Consider the following 24267-nt stretch of genomic DNA (forward strand, 5'->3'; position numbering starts at 1 on the left):
TTTTTTTTTTTTTTTTTTTTTTTTTTTTTTTTTCAATCTAGTTTCTTTTCTCAACTTCTTATTATTCTTCTTCATTCTTTCTTTTTTCTTCACGCGATGATGGCAGAGGACTTCGATTTTATTTGTGATTTGCATTTTAATCGGGTTAAGGTATGCTTTTTGGGCTTGGAGTTATGGATTTTGACATTTTGTGGGGTAATTTTTTTGGTATTTTTTTGGTATTTTTATTATTATTTATATGTAAAAGAATTTGTTGTGATGTTGAAGGTGTTGGTGGATTTGCTATGGTGGATGAGTTTAATTTTTGGTGTTTTGTACAGTGGTGGATGCAAAACAATGGCAGTGGGTTGGGTTTTTGAGAATTGCAATTGATCGGTTTGTGGGTTGTTGGAGGTGGTAGAGGCCGAAAATGGGAGGAGAAAGGTTTCAATGTTTCAAGCTTCATGAAAGAGGAGAGGAAAAAAAAAAAAATGAAAGAGATGGAGGAGAGAGACATGTTACCATTCTGATTTGCACAGTACATGGGCTCCACCTCTTTGTTAAAATTTTGAGTTAAGCTCACCTAGATTTGAAACCAAATAAAAATAAGATAGAGTTATGGAAAAAGTAGAGATAGAGATATGAGTTATGAAAATTGAGTTTGAGTAATGAGAAATGAGATATGAGAATTGAGTTTTGAGTTAAGAGTAAACCAAATAAGCCAATATTCCTTTATAGCCTAGACTTTGATCCCATAAAAAAACTGAAGAACTAATAATTCTGTATATTGAATTGTGTAAATAACTATACAAGTGTTACCCTTATACATAACACTAAATAATACGTAGAAAAGTTCACAAATACTTGGGTATGGAAATATATAAATACAAGAGTAATACACTATACCTGGGCTGATACAATATACCAATACAGTAAAGAAAGATAGTTACATCTTAGTTTACCAAAAGATAGTCACATCTTGGTCTAAGACTTTTGGGACTACTGATTTTATTATTTTTAATAGTGAAATGATTTTTTTATATGAATAAAAAAATAGGAAGAAAAGCGTGTCCCAAGGTGTGATATTATGCCTTTGTCTTCATTCCTGTGTGTTGTTTGTTTACTTTCCTTCTTAAAAAAAAAAGGTGGCTTGACCTACTGTAACATTTTACTCGTTGGGCATTGAGCCATGGCCGGCTAAAGACGTCGATGAGCACTAAATAAGGAATTGTCATTGGGTAGTTTGGAACTATACTTCTTCTATTTTACAAAGAGATGAACCATTTCTATAGGGCCGTTAAATGTTTGGGATTACACTCTCTGTTGATCGCAGAAGGGTGGGACAACCCAATAATATTCCCTAAAAATGTATAGATGCTACTCGATGTGAGAGTTGAAACCCAAAAAGCTAGTGACATTATCAAGTCTCCTTTTATCTTTCTCTTATTCTATGCTATTCAATCGTAGAAATGGAGTTACGCAATGGTCCCCTTTCCCCGAGTGTCGACTGTACTTATGAATTAACAACAAATTAAGATGAGAAAGAAGCTTCTTTGCCATAATCAGCTTCATACACGCGTCATGCACTACAAAATTAAGGCTAATAATGAGACTCGGTTTTTAGTCTCCAAAAAATTACGTATAAATTGAATCCAGCAACATATATAAATAGGCGCAGCCAGCCAATCCCATCGTACTCATCAAATTTAAGTGATGTGACTTCACTACATGCATCTAATTATAACACTGTGTACTGTTGTGTTTGGTGGTCATAGTTTCTTCCTCCTTTCCAACTGCCGAACCCCATCATTCCTACCAAACTTTCCATTTCTTTTATCATTTTTCGCTTTCATTCCCCCTTTTTTTTTTTTTAACTCTTACTTTTTTTGTTCCCCGTGGGGATCTCTTGAATCAATTTCAAGACACACACATTTAACAATAAAATTGCTTCAGAAGTAATTAGCTATCATTTGATACAAAATTTGATGTGTATAGAATAAAAATAGATGTACATGATAGCTGTGGGGTCCGTGGGCCTGATAGCCTCAGTCCTTCATATAGCAGGCCCAAGGCCCATGCCGAGGATCGCAAGCTATTTCTGAGGAGAAAGGGGGGAAGCCTATTCCCTTGAATCCACGCCGAGGACACCTTGTCCTCAGCCTGACAAGAGTGATTTCGGGGAGTGGCTAACCCCAAGGTAGGCTGTCACTCTCGCATTTAATGCACTCAACTAACCCCCTTGGCCGCATTAATGGAGAGGTAACCCCTTGGCAGGATAACGTTGGTCAGAGTGAGCCACTTGAGTATCGATAAAGCTTCTGATGGGATGGACGACCAGAGAAAAAGGCGAATAGACAATCAACAGATGGAAGCAAAAGATAGGAAGATTAAAACTATAAAAGAAGAGTTAGTAAAGCCAAAGGAGGAGGGGGAAAAAGAAGGGCCTCCTCGGCCACAGGCCGAGGAGCATTCCCTCATTTGTAAGAAAACACTTAGCCATTTTTAAAAATAAGTTTGGGCATGGTGATCAACGGCCAGCACCTAAGCCTGTCAGCCCACTCTCTATAAATGTATTGTTTGGGCTTGTTGGGCTGAAAACCCAACACTCAATTCAAATTGAGTCCTTACAATTGGCGCCGTCTGTGGGAAGGATTAGGGTGCTGGCCGGTGCACCAGGTAAACGTTCCAAGTTATAAGTATTTGTTTTACAGATTTTTTTTTTTTTTTTTTTTTTTTTTTTTGCCAAATCTTCCACATACCTTTTTTTTTTAACTTACTATAAAACGAATACTTAGAACTTAGAACACTTATCTTTTTCAACCTACTGTAAAACGAATATTTAGAACTTAAAACACTTACCTGGTGCGCCGGCCAGCACCCTAATCCTTCCCACAGACGGCGCCCATTGTAAGGACCCAGTTTGGATTGACCCTGAGCGATGGGTTTTCAGCCCAATAAGCCCAAACAATACATTTATAGAGAGTGGGGTGAAAGGTTTAGGTGCTGGCCGTCGATCACCAAGCATGAACTTTTCTTATAAAAAGTGCTAGGAGTTTCTTTACAAATGGGGGGATACTCCTCGGCCTGTGGCCGAGGAGGCCTTATTGTTCTCCCTTTTTTCCCCCTCCTTTTTTTTACTATACGAACTTTTCTTTTATAGTTTTCATCTTCCTATCCCCTCCTTCCATCTGTTGATCATCTATTTGCCTTCTTTTCTGGCCGTCTGTCCCATCAGAGGCCTTATCGGTACTCAAGTGGTTCACTCTGATCAACGTTATCCTGCCAAGGGGTTACCTCCCCATTAATGCGGCCAGGGGGAGTTAGTTGAATGCATTAAATGTGAGAATGACAGCTTACTCTGGGGTTAGTCTCTCCCCAAAATCACCTTCGTCAGGCCGAGGATAAGGTAGTCCTCGGTGTGGATTGGGAAAAAAGGTTTTCCCTCACCTTGGCCCTGAATAGCCTGTGCTCCTCGGCCTGGGCCTTGGGCTTGCTACATGATGGGCCGAGGCTATCAGGCCCATGGGCCCCACATTACACTTAAGGCATTTTTTTTTCCTTAAGGGTAGAAAAATTTAAACTCTGAATATCTTTTTGAAAAATGCTAAAAAAATTCATAATGTTCCATAATCAACCTCAAGAGGGTTAGGTAGTTGTAAACAATGTAAAGTACTCCATGATTTTATTTATTTATTTATTTTGATGGGAAGTATTTAAAGTACTCCATGATTGTATGCTTCGCAGTTCACACTACAATAATATGATTTATTTATTTATTTATTTTTTTTAGTAGTGTTGTGTCATGTCACTCACGTGTGTAATGGTTTGCATTGGCTTATACTTATCAAAGTGATGTTATACAATAAATTTTTTACTATTAGGATTTGTAGAGATGTTATAGTATAAATTTTACTATGAGGATTTATACTAATGCTATAATATAAATTATTTTATTGAGGTGATAGTAATTATCATATTAATTATAAATTTTTTTGTAATAAAATTAGTAATAATTTAACATTTTAATACTAATTAACTGTATATTGGTATGTACAATTGCAATCACTACTCATATCCATGAATTGTGCGTACCTTAATTTTTTTTATTTTTGGTCATATGTACACGGTTGAACTCTATTTTTTTTTTTAATGTATAAAAATATTATTTAATAAAACATTTAATGCACCTTAATTATTACACTTAAGGCATTTTTTTTTTCCTTAAGAGTAGAAAAATTTAAACTCTAAATATCTTTTTGAAAAATGCTAAAAAAATTCATAATGTTCCATAATCAACCTCAAGAGGGTTAGGTAGTCGTAAACAATGTAAAGTACTCCATAATTTTATTTATTTATTTATTTTGATGGGAAGTATTTAAAGTACTCCATGATTGTATGCTTCGCAGTTCACATTACAATAATATGATTTATTTTTTATTTTTATTTTTTTAGTAGTGTTGTGTCATGTCACTCACGTGTGTAATGGTTTGCATTGGCTTATACTTATCAAAGTGATGTTATACAATAAATTTTTTACTATTAGGATTTGTAGAGATGTTATAGTATAAATTTTACTATGAGGATTTATACTAATGCTATAATATAAATTATTTTATTGAGGTGATAGTAATTATCATATTAATTATAAATTTTTTTGTAATAAAATTAGTAATAATTTAACATTTTAATACTAATTAACTGTATATTGGTATGTACAATTGCAATCACTACTCATATCCATGAATTGTGCGTACCTTAATTTTTTTTTATTTTATACTTATGGCTAAAATGTTATTGTCTCTAAACCTTGAATGAATTGATTTCACTTTTCGTTCCTAAAGTGGAATTGATAACACATATACTGATTTCATATGTCTATTTTTAAAACATGCAATAATGACACGCGTCTCTTCTTCATAACAAACAATAACTTTTGATATACAATGATTACATGTGTCCAATTTTCAAGTAATGCAGTAATGACATGGGTCCATTTTTCATAATAAACAAAAACTTTAATGTTCATGCAGTAAGTGATTAGAATGAATTATCAGCCTATTTTCAAATTCTATCACTCACTTTTAAATTATTATTTTTTCCATTGTGACCTTTAAATCATTCAATTTGTATTTATTGTGGTTATTAATATTTTTCAAATAAAAATGTAGAATGTAAATTTCCTGTAATGTAATGTGATCATGATATAGATTTTGAGAGTTCATTTTTTATTTTTTTAAATTTTTTAGGAAAATTTTTATTTAGTTAATGAAATGTTAATTTTGGTGATATACAAAAAGTAACGTAGGTTAGTACTATTCCATGATAATATAGAACTCTAAACTATATTCAAGGTACCTTCACCACCTACTCACCTAGTGAAATATATAGTCTTATCAAGCATAATTGGGGGGAAAATGAGCATTTACCCCTAATTTACGAACTATGCAGTAAAATACATTTGTTTTGAAACTATTTAGCAAAATGTTCTGTTTTTTAAACTCGATTATAACAAAATTGAGTTACAAGTAAAACTCAACATTAGTAATGTCAAGTTCTATACATATTTTGCCACTTCAATTTTTTTGAAAATTTAAGTGAAACTCGACATTATTAATGTTGAATTTCACTTAAAAATATACATAGAACTTGATTTTGAGGATATTGAGTTTTACACAAAATTCGATTTTGTTAAAATCGAGTTTAAAAAACAGGGATATTTTGCTAAATAATTTCAAAATATGAGCATTTTGCTGCATAGGCAAATGTCCATCTTCCTTGCACAACTGCACTGATTCAAATTTTATGGTGATTTTGCAATTTTGTCTAATAATAAAGATTATGACTTATGAGATTTAGAAATCATATTAAATAATATATATTGCATTTAAACATTGAGAATTTAGTTTTACCAAATGCATATGCAACTAATTTGAACATAATGGTTTCAAATTTACTTTTTTGTCAATAAATTTTTGTGTGCAATTGATACTTCATTCAAATAATCTAAATTAAAAGTATAAATCCAAAACATTAACTTAGGAAAGCTACTGACACAAATTTTATTATAAAAAATTTTATAACTGTGAGTTGACAAAATATTATTGATTCTCTTATGAGTCTATCACGAACACTATCATGTCATTTTTTGTTAAAAACTTATGGCCTCAAAAATTGTAAAATTTATTGTAAAATATATTTAAAATCTAGACTTATATATAGGATGATAAGAATTTGTAGAAGCTTGCCTACCTTTCAATTTGTTTCACGTGGAAAATATAAGTCCTATTTCCCTTTCAATTCTTTATTAGTATTATTATTTTTCTCTTAAATGAATTAAATCCCTCCCTCGTTTGGTAAAATCCTAATTATTAATTGCTGTTTTCGTGTGGTCATGGCTTGCAAATTGCAATCAGTTCACTGATTTCAAATGTGGAGGAATGTGTGTGGGACTCAGCTGGGCCCATGTTCTTGGAGATGCATTCTCAGCCTCTAATTTCATCAATATGTGGGGCCAGATCATCTCTGGTAACAAGCCACCAAAATGTCTCCACGTGGCAAATCCAGGTAAGTCCGAATTCCCACCTTCAACTCGCAAGAAAGCAGCTTCTATTAAAAGTGTCGACCCACAAGGAGATTCCTGGAAAACTCCTAGTAATTGTAAATTGGAAACATACTATTTCCAAGTCCATGAAAAACAACTTCACCATATGGTAACAAAAATTTGTGCAAGAGAGTACCAAGCAGCCAAAGTGTCACATTTCGATGTTATCTCTGCTTTAATATGGAAATATTTATGTGACATTAGGGAAGAGATAGGAACAAGTACTGTCACAATTTGTTCAAACAAAAAACCCAATTGGAAAAATGAATTTCCAAGTAATGGCATGGTTATAAGCATGGTTGAAGCAGATTTATCTGGGGTCAAAGATGATTTGTGGCAGGTGGTAAAGCTAATAGCTGAGAAGAGAGTGGGTGAGAATAGTTTGATTGAAGAAATGGTGGAGAATGAAAATGGAGAAGTTGATTGCATAGTATATGGTGCAAACTTGACACTGTTAAATTTGGAAGAGGCTAAGCTTTATGGGTTGGAAATAAATGGACATAGACCCATTTTTGCAAACTATGTAATAAATGGGGTTGGTGATGAAGGGGCAGTTTTGGTGCTTCCAGGGCCTATAAATTGCAAAGGGGAAGGTGATTGTGGAAATGGACTCATGGTGACTGTGGTTCTGCCTGAAAATCAAATTTCTCTGCTCAAATGTAAGCTTGAAAGGGATTGGAATATCATTTGAAATATAAACGCAAGAAAATAAAGATACACATGGTTAGAAGTTTGAGAAACTGGATTCTATGGATGACTGTAAGCAAAGAGCCTAATAACTGTGCTGCAATTTTTTTTTGTTAGATAAAGTGTTGTGCTTCTATTTGATTTTGGAAATAACAACTATATTGTTCTTGAGTTATGTTAGTAACGGCAATGTAATAAATCAGTCACAAACTATATGATGGATCTCAATATAGACTAATGGGCATTATTCACATGTATCGTATGAAAAGAGTATTCTATTTGATATCATAACTTGTGATTGAGTTCTATGAATTGGATAGACTATCGCCCAAAATACTAATTAATGGTCAAATCTCTCTTTTTTTTCCTTTTCAAATTGTGTCTTTTTTATTTCTATCCTTAATTTGAACATTCCAATCATGGTATACTCCCCAAGTGCTTCAGCTGCACCTCCTTAGACGTTTAAGCATGATATTAATGGCCATTTAGCTCCTCTTTAATTCAAGTTTAACTTTCGTTCTCCTTTACTCATTCCACACACTCTTGTAATATAATTTTTTGAAAATATAAAATTATACACAATGAATAACATTCTATTCAAGAAATTATATAAAAATAAATTCTAGTAACTAATGCAAATCATTACTTACTTAATTATATAAATTAAGCATATTAATAAAAAGATAATCCCAAATAAATATATAACAAATATACATTTTAAGCCGTTATAGATATCCCATCTATAGACTCAAAGCACTATCAAAAGAATACTGAAAACTGCCATTTTCGCTTCCTCCATTGGAGGAGCCATAAGCATAGGGTAGTATTTCCAAGTAAAAATGTGTTGTATATTAGAAGCCCATTTTTTTTATTATTAAAGGATCCAAACATACTTAATTGTGCAACTCTGATGAATAATTTTTAGGTAGTCCTAGAGTACAGAAAATGGCACTCTTTCCTCTTACATTCATAGTGTGGTCCACTCATTAAATTCATGGTGGAGTTTACCATAAATATGAGAGAAAAAGTATCATTTTTTCATGCTCCGAAAGTAACTAAAAACTTTTCAATTCTAACCAGATTTCGGCATTAATGTTGGTATGATCAAGGCATTGATTAAGGGTGTCCAAACCAACCGACCCACCCGGCCAACCCGGCCGACCCGATCCGAGAATCGGCTGATTCGACACTAGTGACGGATCGGCGGCGGGTTGCTCTCCCAGAACTAGAGACCGGCGGGTCAGTTGCTGAGTCTGAAACCGAAAAAACCGATCCGACCGTATTACACCGAAAAAGTTGTCGTTTTCCATTGATGGGAGCATTTCGCCGGTGGTTTTACTTCGATCAGTTGAGAAATGGCCTGATTTCTTCAAGATCCGGTGAGATCTCATTGAGATCCGGCCAGATTTCAGCATCTCCAGCTCGATTTGGTATAGATCCTGTGGATTTCATCATATTCCGATATGGTTTTGCAAATTTCAACCTCGACCGAGAACCGATCGGTCTTCGAGGAGGTCCAACCACCCGAACCAACCCCTCTCACCGGTCGGCGGTGGTTCTAAAAATGGTAGACTCGAAGTAATCAGGTCGGTTTCGGGTTGGGCACAAATCCGACCCGGACCGACCCGTGGACAGGCCTAGCATTGATTAAGGTAATAGGAAACTAATGCAAAGAAAGGGAAAGCCCAATTTATAGAAACCGTAACAAAAAAGCGTGTGCTACCATGACAAATTTTTCTTTCCCCAGTAGGAGTTTTTGTCTCTTTCTCGTGTAAGGGAGTTGTTTTCTCTCTCAAGTAGGAGTGTATGTCAACCATAGTTTTTCTGCAACTGTGGTTTTTTGCGTTGAAGGTCTTAGAAGCTTTCTTTGTTTGCATGAGGTCAGGTTGCAATCTCTAGTTATGGATCAAGTTATCTTGGATGGGCTACAGAACTTGCAACTTACTAAAGAAGAGGAAGAAGGTATTCAAATATCTGCTGCTAGTAGAGCCAAGTGGTTGGAAAAGTGTCATCTCAGTTTGTTTGGAAAACTTTTATCTAATCGTTAACAAAATATACATGCGTTAAAGAGCACTCTAAGATCAGTGTGGAAGATGGGATTAGACTTGAGGATCATGGAAGTGGGGAATGATATCCTTCCTCCAGTACATTGCCAAGCCTCCTCCTTTCCCTTGCCTTTGAACATAAAGACCATTATCAAAACCTAGTTTCATCTTTGGCTTTCTCATTCCAGCAATCGTCATTTTTGTTTCCAATAAGAAAACCACTTCGAGATCCCAGCGCCGCACAAGACTGCGCAGCATTCCAACTGACCGGGGGTTCCCAAGCCCCTAGCAATTCCAGCCTAAGGCCATCATGGCTTTCGGTGGTGCTGCACAGCAGTCACTGCTGTTTCTTTGGTGTTTTTCCCTTACTTCCTCTTCACCTTTTTATTCTCCTCTGCTTCTAATTCTTCTAACTCTCCCGTTCTCTTTATTTCGCTTCTTTTTTCCTGGCCCATCACATCTTCTTCTTTAGTTAGTCCCTTCTCCCTTGCAAGCCTTTTCCAACTCCTTATAGTCTTAGGACCCAAATCTTTAGTCTTATGGCCCAAATCTAAGAACCCATCATCCTTATATTCTGAAAAGTCCATGATGGGCTTGATTGGACTTGTAACTTCCATTTCCTCTAATATATACCCACTTTGACAGCCCACTATTGATTGGCCCGTTCCTGGCGCGTCACCCTCACCTCCATTATTTTCAAAACTCAAACTTTTCCTGGGAGCACGTGTGAGTTCAGACATCTCAGCGTTTGGTGGACTTACCGCCGTGTTATCCCATCCACCAGAGTGACAAGCCGCCTGACTTGCTGTCCGTCCATCATTTCCCACGTCACCCCTCTCATCTTGTTTCTCTGCAAACCGGTCCACTGCATCACTTCTACTTCCTTCTCCACTGCCAACCATGGCTTCCTCCGCCCCTGTTGGTTGTTCCACAGGCCGTTGCCCATCATTGCTTGACGGATGGTTCACTTCCTTCCTCATCTTCATCTTTTCCAGCCCTCCTTTAGAGCTTCCGTTGGCCCTTATCCATTCTCCGTACTAATATTCCGTCGCTTGCCCCGGTTCCGTAGCATCACAGTGCCTATCATCATGGCCCAACCTTCCACACCTATAACACACTGTTGGGAGCCTTTCGTATTTGAACATGACCCACACCTTCTCCCCCTCTTTATTCAACAAGTAACCTCCCCTACGTAAAGGCTTGTGCAATGGCAACTCTACTTTGATCCTTATATACTTCACCCGCTCAAACTGCCTAGCTCTTTTATCAGCTTCGAGAAACTTGCCCATCCTATTCCCAATATCCCTACCCGTTTCTTCCACCATAAGCTCAAATGGAACTCCCCAAACTTGGACCCAAAATGGCGAGTGAAAGAATACAATATTCGCGATTGTTAATCCCTTCCTCCACCTGCATAACAATAGTAGATTGTTATCAAAGTTCTAGGGGCCATTCCTCTCAACCCAAATGGAATGGGTTGAGAGGAATGGCCCCTAGAACTTTGATAACAATCTACTATTGTTATGCAGGTGGAGGAAGGGATTAACAATCGCGAATATTGTATTCTTTCACTCGCCATTTTGGGTCCAAGTTTGGGGAGTTCCATTTGAGCTTATGGTGGAAGAAACGGGTAGGGATATTGGGAATAGGATGGGCAAGTTTCTCGAAGCTGATAAAAGAGCTAGGCAGTTTGAGCGGGTGAAGTATATAAGGATCAAAGTAGAGTTGCCATTGCACAAGCCTTTACGTAGGGGAGGTTACTTGTTGAATAAAGAGGGGAGAAGGTGTGGGTCATGTTCAAATACGAAAGGCTCCCAACAGTGTGTTATAGGTGTGGAAGGTTGGGCCATGATGATAGGCACTGTGATGCTACGGAACCGGGGCAAGCGACGGAATATTAGTACGGAGAATGGATAAGGGCCAACGGAAGCTCTAAAGGAGGGCTGGAAAAGATGAAGATGAGGAAGGAAGTGAACCATCCGTCAAGCAATGATGGGCAACGGCCTGTGGAACAACCAACAGGGGCGGAGGAAGCCATGGTTGGCAGTGGAGAAGGAAGTAGAAGTGATGCAGTGGACCGGTTTGCAGAGAAACAAGATGAGAGGGGTGACGTGGGAAATGATGGACGGACAGCAAGTCAGGCGGCTTGTCACTCTGGTGGATGGGATAACATGGCGGTAAGTCCACCAAACGCTGAGATGTCTGAACTCACACGTGCTCCCAGGAAAGTTTGAGTTTTGAAAATAATGGAGGTGAGGGTGACGTGCCAGGAACGGGCCAATCAATAGTGGGCTGTCAAAGTGGGTATATATTAGAGGAAATGGAAGTTACAAGTCCAATCAAGCCCATCATGGACTTTTCAGAATATAAGGATGATGGGTTCTTAGATTTGGGCCATAAGACTAAAGATTTGGGTCCTAAGACTATAAGGAGTTGGAAAAGGCTTGCAAGGGAGAAGGGACTAACTAAAGAAGAAGATGTGATGGGCCAGGAAAAAAGAAGCGAAATAAAGAGAACGGGAGAGTTAGAAGAATTAGAAGCAGAGGAGAATAAAAAGGTGAAGAGGAAGTAAGGGAAAAACACCAAAGAAACAGCAGTGACTGCTGTGACAGCACACCGAAAGCCATGATGGCCTTAGGCTGGAATTGCTAGGGGCTTGGGAACCCCGGTTCAGTTGGAATGCTGCGCAGTCTTGTGCGGCGCTGGGATCTCGAAGTGGTTTTCTTATTGGAAACAAAAATGACGATTGCTGGAATGAGAAAGCCAAAGATGAAACTAGGTTTTGATAATGGTCTTTATGTTCAAAGGCAAGGGAAAGGAGGAGGCTTGGCAATGTACTGGAGGAAGGAAGTTAATTTGGAGATCAAGAGCTATTCAAGACACCACATTGATGCAGGGGTAGTAGAAGAAGGGTCTGGTTTCAAATGGAGGCTGACCGGTTTTTATGGGCATTCGGAGACACATAGGAGGAAAGAATCTTGGAGGTATCTCGATACTCTTAATCTTCAATTTAATTTGCCTTGGGTATGTTTTGGCGATTTTAATGAGATTACATCAGTAGAAGAAAAATTAGGGGGAGCTCTGAGACCCTAAAATCAGATGGAGGCCTTCTGAAATATTATTCATAAGTGTGGTTTTAAATACCTGGGTTTTTCGGGTTTTGAGTTTACCTGGTGCAATCAACAGGAAGGCAGTGATAGAGTTTATTTGAGATTGGACAGGGCTCTTGTAACTCCAGAATGGATAGAACACTTCACAAATGTAAGAGTCCAGCATTTAGAGGATACCACGTCTGACCATTGTCCCCTGTTACTTGCTAATTCTCATGCTCTTCATAAGCATGGTAAGCGTAGATTTTTCTTTGAGGCTATTTGGACAAGACGGGCTGACTGTAAGGAGCTAATTGAGGAGGTCTGGATGATCTGAGTGGTTTTAGTGCAGGGCTTAAAATGTGTGTGAACAACCTAGCTAAGTGGGGTAAAGCTGTGTTTGGGCAGACTGCAAAAAAGATTCAGGAGAAGAAAGAAAAGCTGGGTGAGCTGTTAAAAAATGATATTGCACTTCAACATGGGGTTGAAATTAATAGACTGAGAAAAGAGATTAATCTTTTGTTGGATGATGAGGAGGTGTGGTGACAGCAGAGATCAAGAGTTCAATGGCTAGGGGAAGGGGATCGCAACACTAAATACTTTCATCACCGTGCCTTAGAGTGGAGAAGGAAGAATACAATTGTCGAATTATGGAATGATGAAGGTACTTGGTGTGATAGCAAGGAGGGGATTGTTAGAACAGTCACCAGTTATTTTGAAGATATTTATACCTCCACACTCCCGTCTCGAATGGAAGAGGTGACAAACCTAATTCAGGCCAAGGTGTCCGAAGAGATGAATGAGGAACTTACTAAGGAGTTCACTACGAAGGAGGTCAGAGCAGCTTTTAGGCAAATGCATCCAACCAAAGCACTTAGGCCAGATGGTATGTCTGCTATTTTTTATCAGAAATATTGGGATATTGTTGGGTTTGATGTAACTAATATGGTATTAAATGTGCTTAATTTAAATGCCTCTTTATCTGATATTAATAATACCTATATAACATTAGTGCCGAAAGTTAAAATGCCCAATAGGATGAAGGATTTTTGACCCATTAGTCTCAGTAATGTAGCATACAAATTGATCTCCAAAGTGCTTGCAAACCGTTTTAAGAAAGTGTTGCCTTAAATAATATCTGAGAATCAAAGCGCTTTCGAGTCAAAGAGATTAATTATAGATAATGTGCTTATTGCTTTTGAGTTAATGCACTATTTGGATCATAAGAAGAGTGGTAAGGATGGCTTTATGGCAGTTAAGCTTGATATGAGCAAGGCCTACGACAGGGTAGAATGGGATTTCATTGAGAGAGTAATGAGGAGAGTGGGTTTTCATGAGAAATGGGTTGGGTGGGTGCTGAAATGTATTACAACAGTAACATATTCTGTATTGATTAATGGGGAATCTCATGGTAGAATCTCTCCGACTAGGGGACTTCGACAAGGCGACCCATTATCATCCTATCTGTTTTTTCTATGTATGGAAGCCTTTTCTGCCCTTATATCTAATGCAAGCAATAGAAATATTCTCAGTGGAGTGTCCATTTGTAGGGGCTGTCCTAGAGTCACTCATTTATTCTTTGCAAATGACAATCTATTTTTTTGTAAGGCTGATAGGGAGGAGGTCAGCAAGTTTGTTGAAATTTTGGGGCTTTTTGAGGCTGCTTCGGGGCAAAAAATCAATATGGATAAATCTTCGGTGACCTTTAGCCATAATACTCCAGTTGCAACAAGAAAGGAAGTCCTGGAAGTTCTAGGGCCAATGCAAGAGTCAAGGCAAGAGAAATATCTCGGTCTTCCATCAGTGATAGGTAAGTCAAAGAATCAAGTCTTTGCAGAAATAAAGGAGAAGGTTGGAAAAAAACTCTCCGGTTGTAAAGAAAGAATGCTATCTGTGGGAGGAAAAGAAATTTTAATTAAAGCAGTCACACAAGCTATTCCTACATATACTATGAGTTGCTTCCAACTCCCTAGGTTTTATGTGAGGACTTAGAAAGAATGGAGAGAAATTTCTAGTGGGGTCAAAGAGATCAAAAAGCTAAAATGGCTTGGGTTTGCTGGAGAAAAATGTGCAAATCAAAATCAGAAGGCGGAATGGGCTTTCGCAACTTACAAGCCTTCAATCTAGCAATGCTGGCGAAGAAAGCATGGCGTATCCTGATCAACCCAAACTCGTTGATTGCTAGGATTTATAAGGCCAAGTACTTCCCTTATAGTGATATGTTGGGTGCAAAGCTTGGATGCAACCCCTCTTATGCCTGGAGAAGTATCTATAACAGCTTGGGGGTTATTAATAGGGGTATAAGGTGGCGGGTTAGAAATGGTAAAATGATTCATATATGGGAAGACAAGTGGCTACCTACTCCCATAACCTATAAAGTTTGCTCCCCCCAACAAGATATTGGTGATTTCCCAATGGTATCATCACTAATTGATGAAGAAATAAGGCACTGGAAAGTGGACATGGTTAAGAGGTTTTTTCTTCCTTTTGAGGTTGACACTATCCTAAACATCCCTCTCAGCTAGGGATGGCAATTTTTACCCGATCCGTGGGTACCCGGTCCAATTAGAAATAGGGTTGGGTATGGATTTTAAAAAAAAAAAAAAAAAACCGTAGCAGGTTCAGGTCGGGTCCGGGTTTTATCAAAAAAACCTGAAACCCGACCCNAAAATATTAATAACCACAATAAATACAAATTGAATGATTTAAAGGTCACAATGGAAAAAATAATAATTTAAAAGTGAGTGATAGAATTTGAAAATAGGCTGATAATTCATTCTAATCACTTACTGCATGAACATTAAAGTTTTTGTTTATTATGAAAAATGGACCCATGTCATTACTGCATTACTTGAAAATTGGACACATGTAATCATTGTATATCAAAAGTTATTGTTTGTTATGAAGAAGAGACGCGTGTCATTATTGCATGTTTTAAAAATAGACATATGAAATCAGTATATGTGTTATCAATTCCACTTTAGGAACGAAAAGTGAAATCAATTCATTCAAGGTTTAGAGACAATAACATTTTAGCCATAAGTATAAAATAAAAAAAAATTAAGGTACGCACAATTCATGGATATGAGTAGTGATTGCAATTGTACATACCAATATACAGTTAATTAGTATTAAAATGTTAAATTATTACTAATTTTATTACAAAAAAATTTATAATTAATATGATAATTACTATCACCTCAATAAAATAATTTATATTATAGCATTAGTATAAATCCTCATAGTAAAATTTATACTATAACATCTCTACAAATCCTAATAGTAAAAAATTTATTGTATAACATCACTTTGATAAGTATAAGCCAATGCAAACCATTACACACGTGAGTGACATGACACAACACTACTAAAAAAATAAAAATAAAAAATAAATCATATTATTGTAATGTGAACTGCGAAGCATACAATCATGGAGTACTTTAAATACTTCCCATCAAAATAAATAAATAAATAAAATTATGGAGTACTTTACATTGTTTACGACTACCTAACCCTCTTGAGGTTGATTATGGAACATTATGAATTTTTTTAGCATTTTTCAAAAAGATATTTAGAGTTTAAATTTTTCTACTCTTAAGGAAAAAAAAAATGCCTTAAGTGTAATAATTAAGGTGCATTAAATGTTTTATTAAATAATATTTTTATACATTAAAAAAAAAAATAGAGTTCAACCGTGTACATATGACCAAAAAAAAATTAAAAATTAAAAAAACACACTTGACTTGAATCATTAATAAGTATATTTTTATTTAAAAAAATATGTATTATAACTCACAATTTAACATTTATTAATCTTGTAATCTATGCCAACACTTGTTAACAAAAGCCAAGTAAAAAAAAAAAACAAAACATTGGTCCGTATGGATACAACTTATTGTTGCTGAAAGTTATTGAAAACTGATTGTTACTGAAAACGCTGTAACAAAATAATTTTTAAATATATGAATAGTACCGTGGACTCATTTTTAATATTTTTTAACGTGTAAACAATGCATGAACAGTGCATAATTTTTATTTTTAATATTTGTCTCCCACTGTCGTCAAATCCGAGCCCAAAAAAAAAAGATTTTACTAATGTGTGCCCTTAGGGTACACATTAATTTTCATTTTTGAAAAAAATTTTCTCGAGAATTGAAAAGTAATAACAACTTTTTTAATTCTTGAGAAAATGTTTCCAAAAATAAAAAATTTAATATATTTCTTAAAGGTACACATTAATTGGACAAAAAAAAATTTAGGAAAAACGTAACTCACAAAAGGCGCCGCAGGTATCAATGCTATCCAAACCAAGGCATTATGTCGTATGAAGCGTCCAATCGGAAGTATTGTACAGTTACAGCCACTTAACTCTCCCAACGCCCAACGTTAACTACGAGGTGGCCGCCAACACAAAACATGAAAAGGACCTTGTTGTAGCTGTAATGGTTTACTTTTTATGAGTGGTTTATTAGATGAGCAATGCTGACATTATAATTTTTTATGAGTAATGTATGACCCGTATTTTTTATTGCGTCATTTACTACTTATCACGAGTAAATTGTGGTAAAAATTATGGTCTTAACTTTTTTTTTATTTGATGAGTTTTATTAATAGATGTTTTTAAGATAATCACTAATAAATTATTTTATAGAAATTTTGATAATACTTTTATAAAAAACGTAAAAAAAAAAAAAAAAATCCTTAAAATAGTCATTAACAAATGAGGTCAATTCATTCACCAACATTTTTACTTATACAGGTATGCAGACATGATGAATCAATGTGCATTGAATGGTATTGGTGGGTCTCAACTCCCAATTTCCAAATATGGTGGCCGGTAAAGGCTATAATAAATGATTTTTTTTTTTTTTTTTTAAATGAGAAGGGTGTAATAAATGAATCTATTGAATGCTTTCACATCTGTTATCTATATTCTACTATATGCTAACCTACGGTTACTTCAAATATATATATATATATATACACACGCTAACCTAAGAAAAATAATATAAATTTATATGTATTTGTGTTAATTTTTATATTAATTAATAAGTGTAAATATATTTATTTCTTATATATTATATAACAAGGATATATTAGTCAATTTATATAAATTATATTTTCTATTCTTATTGGAGCTAAAACACAAGAAATTATAATAACTATTTCAAGCAATAAAATATAAATATATATATATATATATTTTTTTTTTTTGATATATTCAAAGTTATAATAACACATTCAAAGTTTTCAAATAAACTAGGAATAACACTAGAAAAACAAAAGAAATATAATATTAACCATTAAAAATATTCCAAGTCAATAAAAGCTACCAAGAAACATATACTCTTAACATCACATCAAAAACATGATCCGATACTAATAAATTTGCCCTTAAGAATCAATCGAGCCTATGAATTGTTTCGTAACGAAATCTCCATGAGTTTCCAAATACAAAACCAATCAAAATTGATTGCTAAAACACCTAATTAAGTCAAAATTAGCTAAGATTATAGACTAGCCATACATGTTAAGTTCTATAACTAGGAACATCATTCACACACTTGATTGATACCTAATTGCCTATAGGTGTATTACCAGCACATATTAGGTTCTCTTAAAATATATGGTCATGGCCAAGGTTTAATAGCTTTCTAACCTAACATACAATACCTCAAAGAGAAGTTAATCAGGCAAACAGCGATGTAATAATGCTGACTCAACATATGGTTTGCTACTAAAACTTCCAAATGTTGCAACAGGCCTAACATTAATTCCATAGAGATCTGAAACATAAAATCTGAAACAATAAGAACTCATAAAAATATAAAATCCAAAGTACGAATTTAGATCACACTGATAGCATATGTTAATAGTGATATAAACTAATAGAGTGATTGGGGATTAGTGGATTACCAAGCCAACGCCTTTTTGTTACAAAGTATTGAACTGTCATCAAACGCAAAGCAGATTCAAGTTCAGCAGGAACTGATAACGCAAAATCTGCAACGCATTATAACCAACTGAGATATATATAACCAAAAAAGACAGGCCTTTCAAACTCAATTCTCATTCAAACCAAATTACATATTTGAATTTTATATGAAAAATGCTATGTCCACAACATGTTTACAATACTTTCACAACAAACCCTTAGTGGTATGTTGTTACCGGTGGGACAAAAAACTAATTTCAGTAATGGGTTCAAATTAGAACCAATAACAACCTGATGAACGAAGTACTTCTCATTTTATATTTCCCATTCTATGGGAGTTGAGTAAACAAAAATTCAAACAAAAATGTGCAAACTGCAACTACCTGACTCAATAGAGGTTAGTTGGACAGAGAGGTATGTGATTCTCATTAAAATTGAAACGAAACGAAGCACAAAGATTCTAAATTTAATTTATTTTCTCATTTCTCAGCACCTAATCGCATGCTACAATAAATTCCATATCAGTATATCTCCGAAACAACCAGATAACAATTGTAGTACATGTAATGTGAATATACAACAAATACCCATAACGTAAAATATCAAAATTCAAAGAAAATTGAACAATCTAACAAATGGGCATGACGAATATTCCACAAAAATTTTATAAATTCACGCATAATTTCAGTGAATTGTCAAGGACTAAGCTTCAGGAACTTGATAATAAAATCAGTCTATTCGAAAGGAAAATTAGAATAATTTAGTGAAATACTATAATACCTGAAGCCATTGAGAATGGATAAATGGGTTTTTCCTCTGAGACAATGGAAGCTCGGGTCGCTCAATTTTCTCGGGAAAATTGGGAGGAAAATGGGACGAGAAACTACGCTTTTAGTTACCAAAGACCGACTACAAAGAAGGAAACTGTCCACTGGTGGGCCCATCCTGAGGCTTGGGGCGGCGGCGGACATGCAAGGGTGAGGGAGAGAGAGAGGTGCGGCCAGGTGAAGGGGAGAGAGAGGAGAGGACAGGCGAGGCTGAGGGAGAGAGAGAGAGAGAGAACTGAGGATGAGGAAGAGGAGCTGGGGCGCGGCGGAGCAGAGAGCCGAGGGAGGAAGAGAGAGCCGAAGGTCAGAATGAGCCAGCTCAAAACCGTAACTTTTGTTTTTTATTTTGGTCCGTTATCTTTTTTACCATTTGTTTATGTCAGTTGATCTTCTTCTTCTTTTTTTTCTTTTTTTTCTTTTTTTCTTTTGTAATCTGTACAGGTATAATATTTATACAGCTCTCAAAAAAAAAAATATAAAAAAAATATTTATACAAAATGTAGGCTGACTGCACTTATCGGAGAGCTCAAACTTATCTCTAACAAATTTTAACTTACCGATCAGGGTAAAACTATCACTTTTTACGACCATAATTTTACACATTTTTGAACATAAATCTAACTTATAATAAATAAATAAAAACGTGTAATACAAACAACTTTGGACAAATACACTATTTTTTTTTTTTTTTAGTTTATAATATCAAAAAAAAAAAAAATCAGATTCTATTTAGTTGTGTTGGATGTTTAAACAACACGTATTTTCACAACACTTTTTCACTCACACGTATTTTCATAACACTTAAATAATATTACAAGAATAATATTATCAAATGACCCTCATATTCTAACACAGTATTCATATTCGTATTCATGGAGGAATTGGGCTTGAGGCACGCTATCTTTGAAGGAGACTCAGAGCTTGTTGTAAAAGCACTAGTGGGTCATTGTTCTGACCGGTCTAGTATTGGTCATATTATAAAAGACTGTAAGTCTTTAAGGAGTTTGTTCCAAACTTGTTCTTTCTCTCATGTCAGGCGGCAGGGTAATGAAGTTGCTCATACTTTAGCTAGGAGAGCTAGGAAGTCTTGTCCGTTAGATGTTTGGATGGAGTCGGTTCCATTAGACATTACTTATCTTGTTTACGTTGATGTAACTTCATAATTTTCCAACACATTAATAAAAGTGAATCTTTTCTTCTCAAAAAAAAAAAAAAAAAAAAAAAAGNATATTTTGCTGCGCCTCTTCTTCCTCGGTACTCTTTCCCTGTTTGAACGATTCCTTCCTCCAGTCAACTAGTGCGACCAAACATTGTCTTGCAGTCTGCTGGCTTCCTCTTACCACCGTCACACCTTGCTCAGATGGGAACTTCACCTTCACGTGTAAAGTGGACGGGACAGCCCCCATTTCATGGATCCACGGTTTTCCCAATATCGCAGTGTACAGGGAGAAGGAAGCTACCACTATAAAGGTTACCACCACTTCTCTACCTTCCATGTTCACGGGCAAAGAGATCTGCCCTTCAGGGATCACTATCTTACCGTCAAAACCGACCAAAGGTGTACCATACTCGGAGAGGTCCGCACTCCTCAGTCCAAGTCCTCGGAACAAGTCTGGGTATATCACGTCTGCTCCGCTTCCCTGATCTATCATCACTCTTTTTACCAAGAAACCGCCTATACGGGCATAGACTACCAGCGCGTCGTCGTGTGGTTGGACCGTTCCCTCCAAATCGCTATCATCGAAGGCGATCGGTTCTTTGGTGGGCTTCATCCTTTTCCCGTATGACGGCCCGTCCTGACTTTCCGCCGCCGTTGCTAATGCGTACACCCCTTTCCCTCTTGCCGTGGAACATTTCTTGGTAGGAGCGTGGATGACTTCAATTATCCCGAGAGGGGGTGGGAGCAAGTTGCCCCTATACGGAGTGCCTTGCCCTGCTCCTTGGTCCCTTGCGTCCGTCACAAACTCCTTTAAGTACCCGGCTTCGGCCAGCTGCCGAAGATGATCTTTCAGTACTCGGCATTGCTCGATGGTATGTCATTTATCTTTATGGGAAGTGTAGTACAAGTTCTGATTCCTTCTCGTTGGATCACCACCCATCCTGTTCGGCCACCTAAAGTAGGGTTGATGCTTGATCTTGTCTAGAATCTTATGCATCGGTTCTTTGAACGCCACATTTACCTCCCCTGCCGGTGCCTCTGGTTCCTGAATCCTCACGTTCCCTCGTATCCTTGGTGGGAAACTATTCTGTCGGGGACGATTTATCATTGGTGCTTTACCTTTGCTTTGCAGCCGGTCATCCTCTAGCCGTTTATACTCTTCTATGCGCCTCATTAGCTGTCCCATGTCTTCGGGAGGTTTCTTAGTCAATGACTCCCTTAGGCCTGACTCCTTGGGCAACCCCATCCTAAAAGTACTCGCAGCAATTTTTTCGTTCCCTTCACCGATCTCGTTGTAAAGCTCCCAATACCGACTGGCGTAATTACGAAGGGTCTCCCCCACCCTCATCTTCATTGACAGTAGTGCATCTACCGGTTGTGGTACACGGCTACAAGTAACAAATCTGACTCCGAACTCCTGTATTAACTCGGCGAAACTGCGGATGGAACCCTTCTACAAACCACTGAACCATCTGAGAGCGGTAGGGCCCAGGCTTGAGGGAAACACCTTGCACATCAGCGCGTCATTCCGGGTATGCAATGACATCATTTGGATGTAGTGGCTGACATGTTCCACCGGGTCAGTCTTCCTGTCATAAGAGTTAAACGAGGGGCGTGTGAATCTGTCCGGCATTGGGGCGTGCTCGATGTCAGTTGAGAACGGCGACCGAGCAGCTTTGCGCAACGCACGGCTCATTGCGTCCATAGCCGCGTTGTGGTTCCGCTTTTCTTCCGGAGAATTCGAGCCTCGATCGGGATAATCCCGTGATCATGAGCGATCTCGACGCTGACCCCTGTGTAGGTGAGATTCTCGCGAAGGCGAGCGCTCTCGGCGACTGCGGTATCCAGATTGATCAGACCCCACTCCTTGTCGTTCCTCCCCGGCACCTGGTCTTCTTGCTCGGTTGTCCTGATCCATTCTTTGGTGCCTGTCTTCTGCCTCCAACTCTAAATCTCTCACCAACCTTCACAACCGTTCAAGCTCCTCGTCTCTTTCATCAAACCGCCTACGCCCCAAGGCACCGGATACCGTCCGTTACGTTTGGTACGAGCCCTCTCCGAGTCCGGGACTTTCTTCTGCCCTCTCATGACGCCTATCTTCGCGCCCCATCTGCCTTCGTTCTCGCTAAGACGACCCCCGAGAGGATCCGACCGAGCCACTTTCAGCGTCACTCCCCGAACGTCTTCCGGACATCTATCTCGTGTGCGAGCCTCAGCTGAACCACAGCAGTGTAGGAGGTTCCCACAGACGGCGCCAATTGTGTGGGTCGCAAATGAGGCCGATGGACCCAGCCCCACTTAGGCTCACAACTTATTTGTTTGTTGAGCTGAATTTCCTACTATGGGTCGTTCTCCAACTAAAGACTCAATGAGATCACTTTTCTCCTCTTCAGCAATACACTACTTCCTCTTCCTCCCCTAAGACATTCTCTCTATTTGAATTTTCTACTCTCTATCTTCTCCCCACTTTTTCCAACCAACGCTTCCATCTTATCCTCCCCTCCTATTTATAGTTCAAAGCTCAGACGCAGGTCATCAATGCTCTCATAGTTAGTGCGACAGAGGGTCCGATAAGGTTTTCTATAAGTGGGAGGTCAGGTATGGGTGGCTTTGGGACTTGGTTTCCACCTCCGTTGGTAGCTCGGCAGAGTCGGTGCGCGCTTAGTGCGACGGAGGGTCCAATCAGGGGGATGATAAGTGAGAATTTAAGCTTGGATGGCTTTGGGACTTGGTGCCCACCTCCGTTGATAGCTCGGTAGCGGCGCTTAGAGGGACTTCTCTGAACAAAACAAGGATGACGCGCCGTTCAGTGACCTTTCCCAACATGCTTGGTAAATCTCTGCTGAGCATAACTTTAGTAGTGAAGCTTGGGCCCCTGGACCGCGTTAGTAAGGACTGGGCTTTTGGGCAAATGAGAGTTGGGCCCAATTACTGTACACTTGAAGCGGAGATTAGGGACTGAGTGAGCCTAACTGTTTGGATGCCGCACAATTACATATCCTCAGTGTAGTTTTTTCTCATTTGATGCTTTGTGACTAACTAATTAAGCACTGACAAACAATTTGAAACTTAACAAAAACAACAAAAAGACTTAGTCTCAAATAAAATAACTCTAAGAGAAATTTATTTTATTAAAAACTTACTATTTGAACTCAACAAACAAAACTTACCAATTAAGAGAGGAAAAATCTAAAAATTTGAAAGTAACAACTATTTATGTTACAAGGTGGATAGTTTGTTGTTCTTAACAACTATTTTTTGGAACCCAACAATTAGTTGTTCAATTCTTTTTTGCTAGGCCAGCTCTTATTTTTTGGAGGGGCCAAATATTGATTTTAAGGTCTAATATTTTAAACAATTACAAAATATACATACATTATGAAGTTTTTAAAAAATTTTGGGAGGGCCTCTGCCCCCGAGTTACTCTCCCACTTCCGTATGATCAATAAAATAAACTCTCCCATTTCCACTGAAAGATGAAACTAATGTTATGGCTATAGATACATCAAGAATCAAAAACTTGTAAAATGGTCTTACCTACCTACCTACCGCTCAATATGAAATTGTGGACCACATTCATATCCGAAATAAATATTTCCCATGTTGCTTATGGTTGGGAGATACAATACTGATGAGTATGTACCTAAAAATAAATTCTAATAACACACGTTTGGACATATATTTTGCTACAACTTACTTGAATATTAACTAGTGATTAGAGTTCTTTAAGTTGTGGAGCCATGTATAATGATGTAATCCAATTGCCAATTGACAAATCATGACGGTTTTTTTGGCATCAATTTTTTAAAACTAGGGCCTGTTTGGTAACATTATTCTAGTAACATTATTTGTATTTTTTAAAAATACGTATGAGTGAAAAAATATGTAAAAATACGTGTAATGTTGTTTAAAAACTAAAAATTACTGCTTAAAATGTCATACCAA

The 24267-nt window shown here is 37.3% G+C and overlaps 2 protein-coding genes and 1 long non-coding RNA gene across 3 annotated transcripts; 1 reads left to right on the forward strand and 2 right to left on the reverse strand.

Annotated features, from left to right (window-relative positions):
* Window positions 1–6350: 6350 nt before the first annotated feature.
* Window positions 6351–7550, forward strand: LOC136063871 (protein ECERIFERUM 2-like; the record flags this gene model as incomplete). Its single annotated transcript, XM_065764865.1, has 1 exon — window positions 6351–7550. A coding segment is annotated over one exon (921 nt), but the record flags the coding sequence as incomplete, so codon positions are not given.
* Window positions 7551–17759: 10209 nt separating this feature from the next.
* LOC136063870 (uncharacterized) lies at window positions 17760–19550 on the reverse strand. Its single transcript, XR_010625531.1, has 3 exons — window positions 19117–19550; window positions 18318–18404; window positions 17760–18187 (listed from the first exon to the last, which is right to left on the reverse strand). It is a non-coding gene; the product is annotated as an uncharacterized LOC136063870 (long non-coding RNA).
* Window positions 19551–20291: 741 nt separating this feature from the next.
* Window positions 20292–22027, reverse strand: LOC112022246 (uncharacterized). The gene is made up of 4 exons (XM_065764858.1): window positions 21890–22027; window positions 21344–21775; window positions 20504–21154; window positions 20292–20318 (listed from the first exon to the last, which is right to left on the reverse strand). Exons 1-4 carry the CDS (start codon window positions 22025–22027, stop codon window positions 20292–20294), a joined length of 1248 nt encoding a protein of 415 aa, XP_065620930.1.
* Window positions 22028–24267: the final 2240 nt, after the last annotated feature.

Source organism: Quercus suber, unplaced genomic scaffold (genome assembly GCF_002906115.3).
Source record: "Quercus suber isolate HL8 unplaced genomic scaffold, Cork oak 2.0 scaffold_588, whole genome shotgun sequence".
Classification (NCBI taxonomy): Eukaryota; Viridiplantae; Streptophyta; class Magnoliopsida; order Fagales; family Fagaceae; genus Quercus; species Quercus suber.